The 17,879-nt window shown below is 35.2% G+C and overlaps 1 protein-coding gene across 1 annotated transcript; it reads right to left on the bottom strand.

The window, feature by feature from the left end:
* Positions 1-14,707: 14,707 nt before the first annotated feature.
* Positions 14,708-16,100, bottom strand: LOC120080944. The gene is made up of 2 exons (XM_039035629.1): positions 15,848-16,100; positions 14,708-15,519 (listed from the first exon to the last, which is right to left on the bottom strand). Exons 1-2 carry the CDS (start codon positions 16,098-16,100, stop codon positions 14,708-14,710), a joined length of 1,065 nt encoding a protein of 354 aa, XP_038891557.1.
* Positions 16,101-17,879: the final 1,779 nt, after the last annotated feature.

Raw genomic sequence — 17,879 nt, 5'->3', positions numbered from 1 at the left:
CAAATCTTATTGTTATCCCAAATTTTAAGTTTTATGATATTTTCCATTAGATTTGGAACTAAATCCGTAAGATATGGTTTTCCCGTAAGTTTTAAGTGTCTTTTTAAACAAAAATCTAAAAAATAAGAATAATTAGGAAAAAAAAAACCTATACTTATTAGAAAACAGTTCCTCCTTATGATTTCGAAGCATTTTCTAGTAAGATTTGGTTCCAAATCGTTCCCTTTAGTTTTAATGTTTATTTATTTTTTTAATTAAATCTCAGAAATAAAAAGAAAATTTATAACTTACGTGAAAACAAATTTTTCATAAGATTTGGAGCCATTTCCCGTAAGATTTGGAACCAAATTTTAAGTTTTAATGTTTTTCTTTAAATCTCACAAATAAGAATGATATATATATATATATATATATTAAAAAAAACTCAGAGAAAACAAATTTCTCATAAGATTTCATTTCAACGTAAACTAACCATCTTATTAAAAGAAAATTCAAATATAATTAAAAAAACTATAGTTCTATTTGGTAACTATTTCGTTTTTTGTTTTTTTGTTTTTGAAAATCAAGTCTATAGACACTTCCTCTTATAAATTTCTTCATTCGTTATCTATTTTTTACAAATAGTTTAAAAAATCAAGTCAGATTTTGAAAGTTAAAAAAAATAGTTTTTAAAAACTTGTTTTTGTTTTTGACTAAGAATTCAATACTTGTACTTAATTTTCAAAAGCCAAAAACAAAAAACGAAATACGTATATTATGAACACTTCAGTTTTTTCAACAGAAATACGATTTCGTATTATTTTTCTTTTTTGAATTTAAAATGATATAATTGTTTACTAATGATTATTGAACAATACATGTAAATATAATTTAAGAAATATCTAGCCAAAAGGACCATTTAAAGTTTATAATTTTAGAGATGTCCCAAACTTTAGGTTTCTTATATAATTAAATTTTGTTTAATTTTAAGTACCATTCTACCTTTATAATAAATCAAATGCCACCCATTTCGTGATTCTAGCTTCCATAATTCGGATTTAATTAGGTTTTTACTTTTCTTTTTTTTCTTTTTTTCCTCTCTTTTTTTCATGCAAACTTTGTTAGTATTTTAATGTAGGTAATTAAATAAAATAAAATTCTAAAAAATGCATCAATTTCAGTTGATATTCAATTGTTTGAAATTAGTGAAAATGCATGATTTTAGGGATAGTTTTTTTCCCATATCATCACAAATTTGTATATTGGTGTTCTCCAGTTTATCTTCTCCATTATGTTCGTTTGTCATTTTGACTTCATCGAATTACGACAACTAACCATCGTCGAGTTTTAAACATTATTCATTGTATTTTTACAGCACAAGTTTCAAATGAAGATGTTAATCTCCACTATATTAGTTTTAATTCCACAGTATATAATATGTTTGTGATAATATTACATTAATATACTTGAGCATATATATATAAATTTTGTCATACAAATATTAGTGATGATATTACATTACTATAACCCAACATATATACTATACGTTTATATATATTGTTTCTTAACTTTATTGAGATATGTTTTTCATCTATAATGAATTTCGTCATATATATTCGATATATTTGGTTATTTGCAAATTCATGCATAATATGTTCATCACAATGGACTTATCATTTGCAAATATATACTTGGTATATATATAAATTTTGCAAAAAGAAAAACGTTGAATATATACTTCATATTATTAAATATGTCCCTACATTTAAAGAAAATATACATAGTATGAAACAACTATCAAAACATTTAAAAAAAAAAAAAAACTGTTTATTATAAACAACCTCTTTTTTAGTAAATTTATCGCTTCTACTCACGAGCCAACGTTGCAGGCTGTCTTTGCGTCATGGCCAACAATAAATATTGTTGTGAAGTCAAATTGTATAAATGGATTGAAATATATAAATTATATATACACATTTATGGTATATACTAATTAACGTACATTTATAAATATGTGATACATACATTTATGGAAATATATAAATTATATATACCATATATAATTCATACATTTCCATGTGTATGTATCACATATTTATAAATGTATGTTAATTAGCTATGAAGCACGAATACTTCATGTGAGTCAAAGAATCAGTATCAGACACGTATCGGATACCGATACTTCTAGATACTTTTCAGATACGTATCTGACACGTGATTTGACGTATCTATATTTCCAGATACGTATCTGACACGCGATTTGACCTATTTATTTTTATGCGTACTTTTTTTTTTAAGAAAAAAGACAAGTAACTCATCTAATTTTTCCCAATCTAAAATTAGGTAACCTATTTAAAAAGCTCACTACTCGAGTCCAAAACTAAAAGAAAAATAAATAAATAACGGATCAAACCCTATACTAGAATCATCAAATCTTCATCTTCATATTTGAGTCCCCACAAAGTCCACCAAAATATAAACCATTTGGATATCTTCAACAATTAGTTCTTCGTTTTATCTTCATACTTCTCTCTCTTCTTCTTCTTCTTCTTTGCAATATGAGTCACGTTTCTATTACATTTTATTAACTATTGTACTTCAACATCTTAGATGTTTTTTTTGTATTATATTTTAGTGTTTGTATTCTATTTTGTGCTATTGCTATTAATTTGTATGCTAAATTTATCTATATCCTAGATTTTTTAAAAGAAAAAATGTATAACAGTATCATCGTTTTTTTTAGAAATATATATATTAAAAAATATATAAAAAATGATGCATCCTAGAAATTGACGAATCGCCGTATCTGATCGTATCTGTATCATGTAGCCATATCTGTGTCTGTGCTTCATAGTTAATTAGTATATACCATAAGTGTAAGCATGTGCGCACAAATACACACATGGACATTAGATTCCACATATACATCAACAGTAGATTCTATTAAGAAAACATCCTAGAGTGTACATGGGTTGGGTTGAGTTGGGTTGGGTTGAAAGTGTTTTTTAAACCAACCCGGAAATTCAGGTTGGTTGGATTGGCAACTCAAAACACAAATAAAGTTTCTAACCCAAGTCAACCTAACCCTTAAAATTCGGGTTGGATTGTCGGGTTATAACTTGTTTTTTTTTCTCTTTAATGTAAATTTATATACAACACATGACTAATAACTAAAATTTTATAAAAATTCAAATGCTAAATACCAAATATCTAAGATATTTATTGCAAACTTCAAATAAAGACAGATATCATAACAATTTTAAAAGAAAAATATTTAAAATTCATAAATTAATCAATACAAACTAATCAAATTTTAAATAAAGAGAAATATATATAGTATATTTTATTTATATATATAAAATTCAGGTTGGGTTGAGTCAACCCAAATTTTTTTTAGCCAACCTACGACCCAACCAAACACAACAAAAATAGAAAAAGTTTAACCCAACCTAACCCAACCCAAAAACAAAATTAACCCAACCCAACCCTTATATTTTTTATTAGGTAGTCCGGATTGTTCGGGTTGTCGGGTTATTTGAGCACCCCTATCTGTCGCTACTGAGATAACTAATGAATTCAATTTCAGTAGAGAGACTTACAACTGGTTGTTTGTTTGATAACTAAGATATTGCTCCCGAGCTAAACAAAAACACATAATCTGAAGTGCTGTTCCTATCCTCCAAATCTATGATATAATCAGTCTGTGTAGGCTTTGAAACCAATATTTTCATTTCCTCCCTACTTTTTGCAACTTGTAAACGAAGTTCAGTAGGATTTTCCATGTATCTACTAACAATACATCCGGTCGAGTGGCAGTAAGATACATGAGATTATCTACAATTTGCTTAAAATGAGTTTTGTCTACCTTAACACCACACTCATCATTCACAAGTTTGCAGCCTGAAACTGTTGGATTTAAAATTGAGTTGCTTTGATCTATGTCAAGTCTTTTCAACAGCTCTAATACATATTTTTCTGACTGATGAATATACTTTTTGAATGATGGAGGACTTCAATACCAAGGAAAAATCTCATCTTCCCAATATCAGTCATTGCAAACTCAACCTTCATGGAATTTTTAAAATTTCCAACCTTTTGTTCATCATTGCTGGTAAAAATTAGATCACTAACATATAAACTTATGATCAAAATTTTACGTCTTGATCACAAAAAGAGCATGCTCACTTCACATTTATCAAAGCCTTCCTTTACAAAATAAGCTTCTATACGATTGCACAGTTGAGAATTTAGGAGTGAACGATTTGAGAGAGAAGCTTTTCTCTTTATATTTCTCTTTGTTGTTTATACTGAGGAGACTTACATTTATACAAGTTATGCCCTAATTTAGAGAGAATAAAAGAATATGCAATAATGCATTTATGGTACAGATGGCCTTTTGTGATAGGTCCAAAGGAAAACAACCTAACAGACCAATAACAGAAAAATCTTCTGGAATTATTCTTCAGACGTGTCTGTTGTTCTAACTAGTGAGAGAGAAATGAGAAAAATGGGAAGTGTGTAAATTTCATTCTAGAAAACTCCATATAAATATATATCTTAAGTCTAAAAATAGATTCCACAATGTTAGCAACTAATCTCACTAACTCCACAAGAATAGGAACTTAGACTTAACTACAACTAAAAATAACTTCAACTATTTCCTAGAAACTAGGAATTGACAGACCAACTCAAAAACTAATTTGTAGTTTTGAGTTACGAACATTCTCCTCCTAACTCAAATACTGCAAATACCTAACTTGCTCCTAAGAGCTTGAAACCGACTCATACAAAAAGATTTAGTGAAGATATTAGCCTATTTGCTCTTCTAAGCTGCAATGTACCAGTTGCACTTCTCCTTCCTTCTGCATCTCTCTCAGAACATAACACTTGATCTTAAAATGTTTGGTCCTTCCATGAAAAGCTGGATTCAATGAAATGGCTAGAGTGACTTGATTATCCACAAACACCTTCGCACACTTTTCCTGCTTCAGATGCAAGTCATGCATCAATTTCTTCAACCAAACAGCTTGGTTGATTGCTGCCGTCGCTGCAATGAACTCAGCTTCTGCAGTTGACTAAGCCAATATATTTTTCTTTTTTGAAAACCATGAGAAACACCCTAAGCTAAAAGTGAAACAACAGCCAAAGGTGCTCTTCATATCATCTAATGACCCAGCCAATCACTATCTGAGTAGCCTTGTAACTCAAAATATTCAACTTTACTAAATTTGATCCCAAAGACAGTGTGCATTTTAGATATCTCATAACCCTTTTTTCAGCAACCATATGATTCTTGCTTGGACAGTGAAGAAATCTAGATAAGACACTTACAGCGTATATAATGTCAGGCCTAGAGGATGTGAGATACATGAGGAATCCAACTAGACTTCTGTACACATTCTCATTGGCAGGTTCTTCTCCATCATCCTTTTGCAACTTCTCCTTCTGAATCATATGAATGTTCACACTTTTACACTCCTCCATATTGAACCTCTTCAATATCTCTCTTACATACTTCTTTTAATAGAGGAGCATTTCATTCTGCCTTTGCTGAATCTCCATACCTAGGAAGTAATGCATCCGACCTAGATCAGTCATCTCAAACACCTTCATCATTTCTTGCTTGAATATCTCTATCTGAACATCATCACTTCATGTCACTAGCAAGTCATCTACATTGAGAGATACAATCACAATAGCAGTACTTGATTTCTTCACATAGAGTGTGGATTCACTTAGACTCTTCACAAAACACAGGTTTAGCAAGTGATCATCCATCTTGCTGTACCATGCCCTAGGAGCTTGCTTCAATCCATAGAGAGCCTTCTTCAACAAATAAACCTTTTGCTCTTGTCCTGGTATGATGAATCCCTCTGGTTGCTCAACATAGGTCTCTTCTTCTAACACTCCATTTAGGAATGCTGACTTCACATCTAGCTGATACACCTTCCATCCATGCTCGGTTGACACAGTCAATAGCAACCTGATTGTTTCCATTCTTGCAACTGGTGCAAAAGTCTCAGAAAAATCAATTCCTCAGACTTGTGCATACCCTTTTACCACTAACCTAGCCTTGAGCTTATTCACAGAGCCATTTGGGTTCAATTTGGTTTTGAAAACCCATGTGACTCCAATCACTTTCCTGTCTGCAAGCTTCTCCACCAGCTCCCATGTATTGTTTTTCTCTATCATACTCAACTCTTTGCCTTCATCCACTCCATATCTCTTTTAGGTTCTTCATATCCTGCAGGCTCTAATGCAGCTACACTACTTCTTTCATACACCTCCTTCAATAGTCTAGTCCCTCTAACTGGTGCATCATCAACTAATTCATCAGAATCCAGAGAGACTTCTTGTTGTTTCACCTCTACTTCTTCTGTCTAGTCCCACTCCTCATCCTCCAAAAACTGAACATCTCTGCTAATCACCATCTTCTCTGTGTGAGGTTGATAGATCTTGTAGGCTTTGGACACCATGTTATAGCCTACAAAGATTCTTGGTTCGGCCTTCTCACTCAACTTGTCTCTCTTCACCTGTGGAACATAAAAAAAACACAAGCAACCAAACACCTTCAAATTTGTCAGTTTTGGTTTAGTATCAAACCAAGCTTTATAAGGTGTCTTCTTCTACAATACCATCATAGGTAGGTAGTCTATTCAATAGAAAGACTGTTGTGTTTGCTGCTTCAGCCCAAAATTCCTTTGGCAAGATTTTCTCATGCAATAAGCATCTCATCATTTCCCTAATACTTCTGTTCTTCCTCTCATTGACTCCATTTTGTTGTGGAGAATATGGAGCAGTGAGCTGATGCTCTATCCCAGCTTCTTCACGGAAGGAATTGAACCTTTTCAATGTATATTCAGTCCCATTATCAGTTCTCACCACCTGAATCTTATAGCCACTTTGATTTTCAACCCATCTCTTAAACTTTAGAAACACTTTAGCTACTTCAGACTTATGCTTCATGAAATATATCCAACACATTCTGGTATAGTCATCAATAAAGATAATGAAATACCTGCTACCATTTAGTGAGAGAGTTGGTTGAGGTCCACACAAGTCAAGTGTGGATGAGCTGCAACTTCTTAGTTACTTTCCATCGTGACTTCGTAAAAGGCAGCCTTGTTTGCTTCCCTGTTAAACAAGCTCTGTAGTTTGTTTTCAGCTCCTCCAGAATTGGTACTTCTACTGCCATCTCATTCTTCTATAGATATTGCAACCCTTTCTAATGAAAATGCCCCAACCTTTTGTGCCATAACTTAGTGTCATTCACTTGACACTTGAAAGCTATCTATTCCTTCTCGAATGGATCCAACGAGAAGCTCTTGTGCTGCATCTTTATTTGAACAACTCATTCCCATCGGAATCAGAAATGAGGCACTTTCCTTCTTCAAACAACACTTTGAATCCCTTCTCTACTAATTGACCAACACTTAACAAGTTTTGATCAATTTCAGGGACAAACAACACTTCAGTAATCAACTTGGTTCCAGCACAGCTCTCTATTGACACTGTACCCTTCCTTTTTACTTCTAGATACTCACCGTTTCCTATCTTCACCCTTGACTTGAATGACTTGTCAAGGTCCTTGAACAACTCTTTGTCACTTGTCATGTGATTGGTACATCCACTATTAACCAACCAATCATCACATTGAATGACTGATGAGAAACAAGTAGCCACAAAGAGTTGATCTTTTTCTTCGTGTACTACAACATGTGCTCCTCCTTGCTGTTGAGATTTTGCTTCCTTACAGAATTGTTCAATGTGCCCCAATAAATGACATATTCTACACTTCACATCTGGCCTTCTCCAGCATCTGAAATATGGATGATTCTGCTTTCCACAGTGCTTGCATGTACTACCAGCATCCTTTGAGCAGACTCTGAGCTACTGCTGCCCCTTCCCTTCTTCCCTTTCCCCTTCTTCTCCCTTCCACCTTCTCTCTGCTGTACTTTAGCTTTCAATGCCCCCTCAATGCTTCCTTCTTATCTCATCAACCTCCCCTGCTCTTGTGCTTGCAAAGCACTAACCACTTTTATCACCTTGAGGTTTGAGAGGTCTTTAGTATTTTCTAAGGAAGCAATGGTTGCTTCATATCTCTCAGGTACTTAAACTAGAATCTTTTGAACCAATCTATTGTCAGATAAATTGGTTCCTAATGCTCTTGCCTTGTTAGCAATCCCAATTAACTTATCTGTATGCTCTTTAATGGACTCAGAATCCTTCATTTTCATTCTCTCGAATTCTCGCACCAAGTTCAATACTTTCATGCCTTTAATCCTCTCATCACTTTCATACTCACTTTTGAGGAACTCCCAGATCTTCTTTGCCGACTTCAAGGCCATAATTCTATTGAATATGGCGGGAGACACAACTGCATATAGGCAAGCTCAAGCTTTTTCCTTCCTAGTGACCCTCTTCTTGTGAGTCTTGATCTGATGTATTGTTGGGTTATCAGGAAGTAGAGTAATCTCATAGTCTTGCTCAATTGCTTTTCAATAATCACAACCTTCCATATAGGCTTGCATTCTGATAGTCCATGCTTGGTAGTTTTCACCATCAAACATAGGTGGAGCCACTGAAGAAAGACTGTTTGATCCTAATTCCATCTCTAACAACTCCCACAAGTGTATCACTCAGTTTCTCTCGGAGATATTTTATTGATTCTCACTCGTAGATCCCTTATGAATTGAGGGCTCTGATACCACTGTTGTTCTAACTAATGAGAGGGAAATGAGAAAAATGGGAAGTGTGTAAATTTGATTATAGACAACTCCATATAAATACATATATCTTAAGTCTAAAAATAGATTCCACAATGTTAGCAACTAATCCCACTAACTCCACAAGAATAGGAACTTAGACTTGACTACAACTAAAAATAACTTCAATTATTTCCTAGAAACTAGGAATTGACTAGACCAACTCAAAAACTAATTTGCAGTTTTGAGTTACTAACATTGTCTTCTTTGCTAACTTGACTTGAGTAACTAGGCTTGACCTAGTTTTGACTGTTGACAGGGCACAGATAGTCATCTTTGTTTATCTTCCTAATATGTACCAAGCACGTGGAGTTTATTTTAGACAATAGAAATCCTTTTTTAATTTATAAACCTTGTGTTCATGTCCTATTTACACATAATCAAGATAGTCCAACCCCGTTGAGCTGCAAGAGATACCACTAGATGAATTGTTTCCAAACTGCGAGGGGTGCAAATACGTCAGTGAAATGAACTCTATGTCGCCAAGAATATCCCTCTAAAATGAGTCTTGCTTTGTATTTTTTTTACTTCACCATTTTCAATGAACTCGGTTTTATAAATCTATTTTACTCCAATTACCTTTCTACCGTCTGGTAATTTTGTTAATTCCCATGTGTCATTATGTGGGACTGTCTCTATTTCTACATCCATGGATTTTCTCCATTTCCACTCTTTACCACATTGTTAGAAGTGAATGGGATCATAAATAGCAAACATAGCCAACTGAATTTCTTCTTCAAAAAGACCATCTTCTAATTCATAGTTTTGCATCCAGGCTGGTGATCTTCTAATATGCTTTTCACGTGAGCTTGGTGAAGTCTCCTCATTGAGAAAATTAGTGTTGGACATAGACTGCTCTTCTTCTACATCGGTATTTGAATCAACTACATTACCAATAGGATGAGCTAATTCAGCTGCTGCTTCTTCTTGATAACTGCATTGTAAGTCACATGTATTGCTTCCTCACAACTTTTTTCCTAATCCCATCTGTTGTCTAATTCGAACATAATATCTCTACTTATCATGATCTTTTGTGAAATAGGATTATAAAATCGATTTTCCTTCGATTCTTCGCTAGCGGTCAACAAAACCCAAGTGATACTTTTATAATTTAATTTAGTTAGTGTATTGTTGTCAAGCACATGGGAAATTTGTATGGATGACTCATTTTTTGGGCAAAAAAGTCAAATGACTCATTTTTTTAAAAATAATATCAATTGACCCTCTACTGACATCATCACCATATCAAATTACGTAAATTGCTCTCACCTCTTTATCTTCTTACCCTTTTACTGAAAACCAACCAAAACTAAAGACTCTTCAAATTTCCCAAGCGTAACGGCTTCGTATCACTCATAAGCTCCAGATGATTTTGTTGCGTTTTAAAATCCATCATTTGGCTTGCAAACGATTCCACTACCGCCGAAAAATCGAATCTGATCGGTAAATCTTTCAATTTGTGCCTGAAAATGTCTTAAACTGATCGGTAATGGGGCTTTGTGGGTCGTTCTGGGTTTAGAAATACTGTGAACCTATGGTTTTTTTGTTTTTATTTTTATTTTTGTTGTTGATGTGTTCTGTGGTTGAAGACGAGTAAAAAGAGAGAATGTGAGCAAGATAAGTGAGAATGAAATCGGAAAGAGCGATACTAGAGAGAGTGACACTAGAAAGGGTGGGTCGTTCTGTGGTTTAGAAATACTGTGAACCTATGGTTTTTTTGTTTGTTTTTTTTTGTTTGGTTTTTTATGTGTTCTGTGGTTGAAGACGAGTAAAAAGAGAGAATGTGGGTGAGATAAGTGAGAGTTACTAGAGTGAGTGACACCAACAAGAGTGACACTAGCGAGAACGATACCAGGGAGCGATACCAGCGATAGCGATACTAGTGAGAGTGATACCAGAGAGAGCGATACCAGAGAGAGCAATACCAGCAAGACTTAAACAGAATGTTTTTTACAATTTTTTTCTGAAGGAGTTTACTGATTGAATCTTTATTTCATGTAGGAGTGATTTAAGATGTTAACACGTTTCAGAATACCTGTAATCAACCAATTTCCCAGTCAAGTAACGAGCTTGGCCCACATTGCTAATGCGAACAAGACTGTAAAGGAGAAGCTTACCCCAAGGCAGTTAGAGATGTTCAAGAGAACAGTGTTTGGGCAATTCGTAAACGTTGACATGTTGTTCAATAGCCTAATTATCCATCATATGTTGTTGAAAGAAGTGAAGAGGACGAGATCTGACTCAATCTCATTCTTTGTTGGTGGAAATATCATCACTTTTTTGAAGGATGATTTTTTGTTGATGACTGGTTGTGGCGATCCCCTATGCGAGTTGATTAGAATGAGCAATCCTCGTATGAATTTGCAGTCAAGTATTTTGGTAATCGAGTGATGAAGGACACCTTACATGTCCGTCTACTAGAAGAAAAATACAAGGAGTTGGAGTTTGAAAATGACGAGAATGCTGTGAAGATCACATTAGTCTACTATATGGAGGTTGCAATGATGGGAAAGAACAATCAGAAAAATGCAGTGGACCTTAAACATTTTAAGGACGTTCAAAACATAAAGTACTACAACAATCTAGACTGGGGTACCATTATTCGGGAGAGGACACTTGATGCCTTAAAGACTGCATTGAATGATAAGAGTATTCTAAACTGAGGTACCATTATTCGGGAGAGGACACTTGATGCCCTAAAGACTGCATTGAATGATAAGAGTAGTCTATACAAGACGAAGGTGAAAGGAAATAAAAATTACGTCGTGAAGTACTCTTTGCGTGGTTTTTCACAAGCGTTCCAGGTAAATTTGCTTATCATAACAATCATGTTGTTTGATTTAACGTTACTATTGTTCTTAATATATGTTAAATTTTATTTAAGTATGGACATACGAGATCCTAGCAACATCGATAGTTGGGAACATTGCAGAGCAAAGGAGCAAGGTGGCTTTGCCTCGCATATTATGATGGTCATGCTCCCATTCAACGTCCTTCAAAGTACCCGAGAGAGACATATTCGATTCTAACAATGTATGTTTACTTTATGCATAATATATTTATTTGGTTGTTAAATTAACACTAATTAGTTTACTGGGTTGTTAATGCAGACAAAGGTTAAAGAGGGTCTTGTCATGACAGACACTGAGAGGGTGTTTTGGGATAACCCAGTGGATAGACGACCTATATTTAATCTAGGTGTAAATGATGATAGTGCTAAAAGTTGCAGTAGGTCGAGTAGTAGGGGTAGTTCTGAAAGCAACGGTGATGAACATCGCGGAGGTAACAATGATGAATGTGGAAGGATGGAGGGAAGGGATGAACGCAAGCATTCTGAGCACGAGGATGCTAAATGTGGAAGGCTGGAAGGAGGGACGTAAATACCTAGTGATGATAAGTTCCATGATGTGGTGGAGGATGTACGCGATGAGGATGAGTTGTACTCATTTGATGTCCATCTTGCAGACTCCCATAGAGAGCGATCTATGGATGAAGAGTGTCCTGAGTGTGTTGCCCGCAAGGAAGGAGCCAATCCCAACGATATTTATTTGTACCTGCGGACCATTGAGAGCTCACTATCGATGTTGGATGGCCGTATATCGAGTTTAGATAGTCGTGTATCAAATATCGAGGAAAATATGACAGATGTGAAAAGACAATTGTTGGCCATCCTGTCACTGTTGCAGTCTATGTGTAAGGTTTGCATTTACTATCATTTTATATCTTTATGTGTTCGTGAACTCATCATATTAGTTTACTAATTAAAGGGTTCCACGATGAATGAGGAGATGATAAGGTCACCCATCCCATATAAAGGTGACGATGCCACAATGTCGCTCATCCCATCTCGGGATCTCTATACCACTGATGTGACTGCCTTCGATACTCCCATCCCCCCTATAGAGCGTCAAAATACTACCATTTCACCTACTCCCATCCCTCCTCTAAAGCCCGATACCATAAGATCACCAAATGACGTCTAACGTATAGAGGTCGACGTCCCACATACAGAGGCCGACATGTCTGACATCCCAGAGGCTGACATTTCTGGTATTGTTACGATCACAGAAGCAATTACATTGGTGAGTAATTTATCGATCAGTAATCTTTGTTTATATTTTTATATTTCTTGATGAGTAATTTTTTGTTATCTATTTATGTAGGAATCTCGAAGAGCTACTCGTAAGAGGAAAGGTGTTGATAAATATACACCTCCAGCTCAACTAAAAAAGAAATGTGTTGTTAAGTATCCTCTCCCGAGTGTGCCTACGTCATTATCCAGAGTGATTGTCGGGTACAACATAGCATATGACGTTCCACTTAATATCTTTATAGAAATGATGGGTTGGATCTCAAATGAGAATACCGATAAAGAGGTTCGAGAGAATTCCTTTAAACCACTTGGCAAGCAATTTTACAAGGAATTGATTGAACCGAGCTCGTGGGTCGAGTGCGATGTAAGTTTCCTAATCTTGATTTCTTTATAGTTAGATATCTTGTACTTTGACTGACATAGTAATTTTTTGTGCAAACCATAAATACTTTATTTCATTTTATGAAAGAAAAATTGTATACCCACCCTGACATGTGCATGCACAAGTTCACCATCTTGCCAATTGGTGTAACAGTAAATTTTGATATATTTTGTTGTGCAGAGTTATTTTAATATTGTATATTTCATTACTTAACTTTTCATTTTATTTGTTTGAGTCACCTTAATGCTCGTGGCGGGGTATTTAAACGAATAAAGAATAAGACGAGACTAGAGGTTACCTTAGTATGGGAGGATGAAGACACGTACAAGGATTACGTTATCGGTAAATTCGATGTCAAATGGGCAGATGTGGATTTCGTGTATACGACAATGAATATCAGTGAGCACTGAATGGTCCTTGCAATGGACATTAACAGAGGCCATATATTCATGTTCGATTCATTTTCGTTATACACACTAATGATGAAGCTGGGGACTTGGCTGGAGCCATTGACTGTCACAATATCATCCCTACTTCACTACTGTGATGTGGATTGTTCAAAGCCAGACCTATCCACATCCCGTTGGAAAATCTCGCGACCTATGAACGGAAACATATAGCACGGGTCGCTTGATTGGGGCATCTTTGTAATAAAACTACTAGAACATTTGGTGACTGGTGCTGATCCGTCCGTAATCAATTGTGGGCGAACACTCCATATTTTTTATGTGTATAAAACACGTATTTTTTATGTATGTAAAACATGTATAAAATAATTTTATCAAAGTTCAAAGTTCAAAGTTCAATATTATACATTTTATCAAAACATGTATAATTGAGCTATTGCTCTTTTCATTATGTCAATGGTATATAAAACATTATATCAAAGTTCAAGGTTCAAAGTTCAAACATTGAGAGAGCGAGATTTTAAGAGAGAGCGAGACTTTGAGAGAGAGCAAGATTTTGAGAGAGAGTAAGATTGAGAGAGCGAGATTTTGAGAGAGAGGGAGAGATTGAGAGAGCTCGACCTTGAGAGAGAGCAAGATTTTGAGAGAAAGCAAGATTGAGAGAGCGAGATTTCAATATGATTTGATAACAAGATTGTGTTTTCGTGATTTGCAAAAAGATTCACTTTCTTTTACAGAAAAAATACTCATACTCCAGCTTGTTATTGTTTTTTGTTTACATAAAAATGAAGATTGCTTACAACTTGTTTTTGTTTACAGAAAAAATAGAAAGTATGAAAAACTCTTCTCTGGGGCCTGATCAATGGTATTTATAACACATACCAATAGACTGTTACAAGATAAAGTTAGTTATAAACTAAACTAGATGAGAGATATTTGAGTCATGGTTTCTAGCATTTTTAGTACGTCGCACGATTGTGAGTAGTTCGTTACAATTTTGGCGGTTATGCCCATAATTCCCATACCGACCACATTTCATCTATCTGCGAAATTCTCCTTTGGATGGTATTCTTCTCACTCTCTATTGCCCAATTTGTGCCACAAACTTTGGAGGAAGGATAGTTTTTTCTACATATTCAGGAGCTCTATTCCATTCATATATCTGCCAAAGTGGATTTATAGGTTTTGCATACGCAGTCATTAGAGAATCCACTGTATAAAATCGACTGCGAAGACTCTGAATAGGTATGTTTCGTTCCTTGGTGGCAAAAATTGCATGCGAACACGGGATACCAAGTGAGTCGAATTCCTTAAACGTGCATCCCTTCATGTGAAGATTCATAATACCGTCCAATTGATTATCTCGCACATGGACCTGATAACAATTAATAGGCTTAACCCGATATCGTCTGCCCTTATCAACCTCACTTGCTAATCGGATTTCACAGTAGTTAGAGTGCAATGTCGTTCGAGATGCCCAGTAATTCCTTCGTTCGTAGAACCACAATTGGAGTATTCCTCTAACATGTTCAATCAAGAATACTATGAGCAATAGCCGATATTCTTTAGTTAACAAACTAAAACACTTTGCATTGTTGGACATCATGTTGTCATATCTTTGTTCTATTTGGTAAACCCATGCCCATGTTTGAAGACTGATGTCTTCTAGATATTTCGTGACAATACCGTCTAAAAAACTAAGGAGTTCGTCCCATTTTTTCTGGAACTGTATCATGCGAAATGCCCTTGCCGCATCTCTAAATATCCTAACAACCGTACTATCCTTAAAGTTTGTAATAAGATTATGTTCTATGTGCCACGTGTACAATCCATGAATAGCATTGCTGATAGATACCATCTGATCAGACACATAGATTATCGGGTTCTCCGATACTGCATTTCAAGTTCTACATAAACCATTGTCATGATCGATCGGTTTTATTGTCTACTATTGCATATGCTTGTGGGTATAATTGATTGTTCCCGTCCATAGAAACTACAACCAACATGGTCCTTTTGTACTTTTCTTTCAAGTGCGACCCATCAACAAGTATCACAGGCCGACAACTTACGAAACCTCTAATACAAGGCCCCAATGCCATATACATATACTTGAAATGCACCTTATCTTGAAGTTCGATCTCAAACAATGTACTTGGATTCTCTATTTTTAACGCTTCCCCATAAGCATGTCGTATGGAGTATGATTATTCTAGAGTACCTCTAGTGAGATCATATCTGGCTTCCCTTGCATGCCACGCTTTATCATAACTTATGTTCACGCCATAATCTTTCATCATATCCTCAACGATATAACAAGGTTTATAAATATGTTCTATTCCTGTAAACTTATTTTTATTCAACTGACCAATAACCTTAGCAGTTGCTTGTCTATGGTCGTGATTCAGAATTTCGATGGAACATGTGTGTGACCTGCAATACTTTGTTATCTTGAATATATCAGACTCTTCCATTTTCACTGCATGAAGGCTCCACTTACAAGTCTCTCTAATATATTTTATAGTGAACAAATATTGGTTGACTTCCTAACCCTAAATTCAATTTTTTTTGTTGATGGACAAAATAGATAATCGCATTTTCAAGTCCTTTTTTACTCAAAAATAGTTGACCAACTTCAACGTCTTCTGTCCCAGATGAAAAGGTACCAGGCATAATCAACTCTCCACTATGACTTGAAGACACAGATGGTGGAACCACTGAAGCTGCCATACAATAACGCACATCTCTATGATCACGATCTATTTCATTCAATCTTGTTGGTTGCTCATTAACATCCACTAAAGGACCACTGCGTTGCTATGGATGAACACAATCCATATAATCAAGTCTAGATGATCTCTTATTACCAACAACCTAAGTACCACCTAATTCTGAATTTAATCTTGTTGGATTAGTGTGGTCATTGTCTAATGATAATGTTGATGGTACAGTATTGGTAGACAATGGAATATCATCCTCTTCCCAATGAAACTGATATGATTCCTCGTATTGTCTATCCACAGTCGTATCATCATAACTCATATTTCCAACCCCCATTCTAATATTTTCGTCCTGATTCAATTTTAGCGTTACAGATAGGGGTATTCAAAAAATTCGGTAACCTGACCAACCCGGACTACCCAACCCAAACCACAAGGGTTGGGTTGGGTTAGATTTTATTTTGGGTTGGGTTAAGTTAAAAATGTTAAAAAATATTAAATTCGGGTTGGGTCTCGGGTTACCCCATTTCAGGGTCGGGTCAACCCGACCCGACCCGAATATATATATAAATAAAAGAAAAAAAATAGTCAAATTAAAAAAAAAAAAAAACAGAACCGGTGACCCAACCTGGCCCAACCCGAAAATTTTGGGTTGGGTTAGGTCGGGTTGGGTTGACCCTCCAAAAAAGAACTAATAGGGTTCATTATTAGCCAACCCGAATTTTTGGTTGGTCCACAAAAATCTTCCAACCTGGCCCAACCCGGACTATGTACACCCCTAGTTACAGATAACTGAAGTTTACTAAGCTCTTCTCAGAAAAGAAGGAAGCGAACATCATCATCACTTCTTATGTATTGTGGAGGGGCTTCATATTCAAACTTATATTTAACTCTCATTATAAGATCAAACTCTGAAGAACTAACATTTGTAACCCCGTAAATATGAGATTTAAGTTCTTTATACTTCAATGTAACAGGCACAATGATTCCTATCAACTCTCTCCCAATATACGAACTTTCATTCTCATCCCAATCACCTCCATATCGAATAAGTAGACACTTTTCTATCATCCTACAAAGCAAGAAAATATTTTTCATTAAGTTGTACAACCAATTGAAGTGTATTCTCGCTCACTCTTAATCTTGCTCTCTCTTAATCTCGCTCTATCTCTCTCTTAATCTCACTCTCTCTTAATCTCGCTCTTTCTCTCTTAATCTCACTCTCTCTCTTACTCTTGCTTTCTCTCTTACTCTTGCTCTCTCTCACTCTCTATCTATCTCTCGCTCTCTCCCTCCCAATACAAAATTTCGTAATGCTACCTACCTTTCCAGAAATAACATAGCAAAATAATGAAACTGACTCAAAATAATGAAACATCGTTCTGAAGTTCTGAAAAAGCCTCGTCTTGGAAATCCCAGTTCAAAAAATCTTCATTAAAAAAAACACCATAAAAAAACCAGAGAAGTAATCATCGATGAAATGGAGTTTAGAGTTTAAAGAAATCGCCATTGTATTGTGTTTAGGTATTATTG

Source organism: Benincasa hispida, chromosome 7, assembly GCF_009727055.1.
Source record: "Benincasa hispida cultivar B227 chromosome 7, ASM972705v1, whole genome shotgun sequence".
Classification (NCBI taxonomy): domain Eukaryota; kingdom Viridiplantae; phylum Streptophyta; class Magnoliopsida; order Cucurbitales; family Cucurbitaceae; genus Benincasa; species Benincasa hispida.
This window is presented reverse-complemented; position numbering and strand designations above follow the sequence as displayed.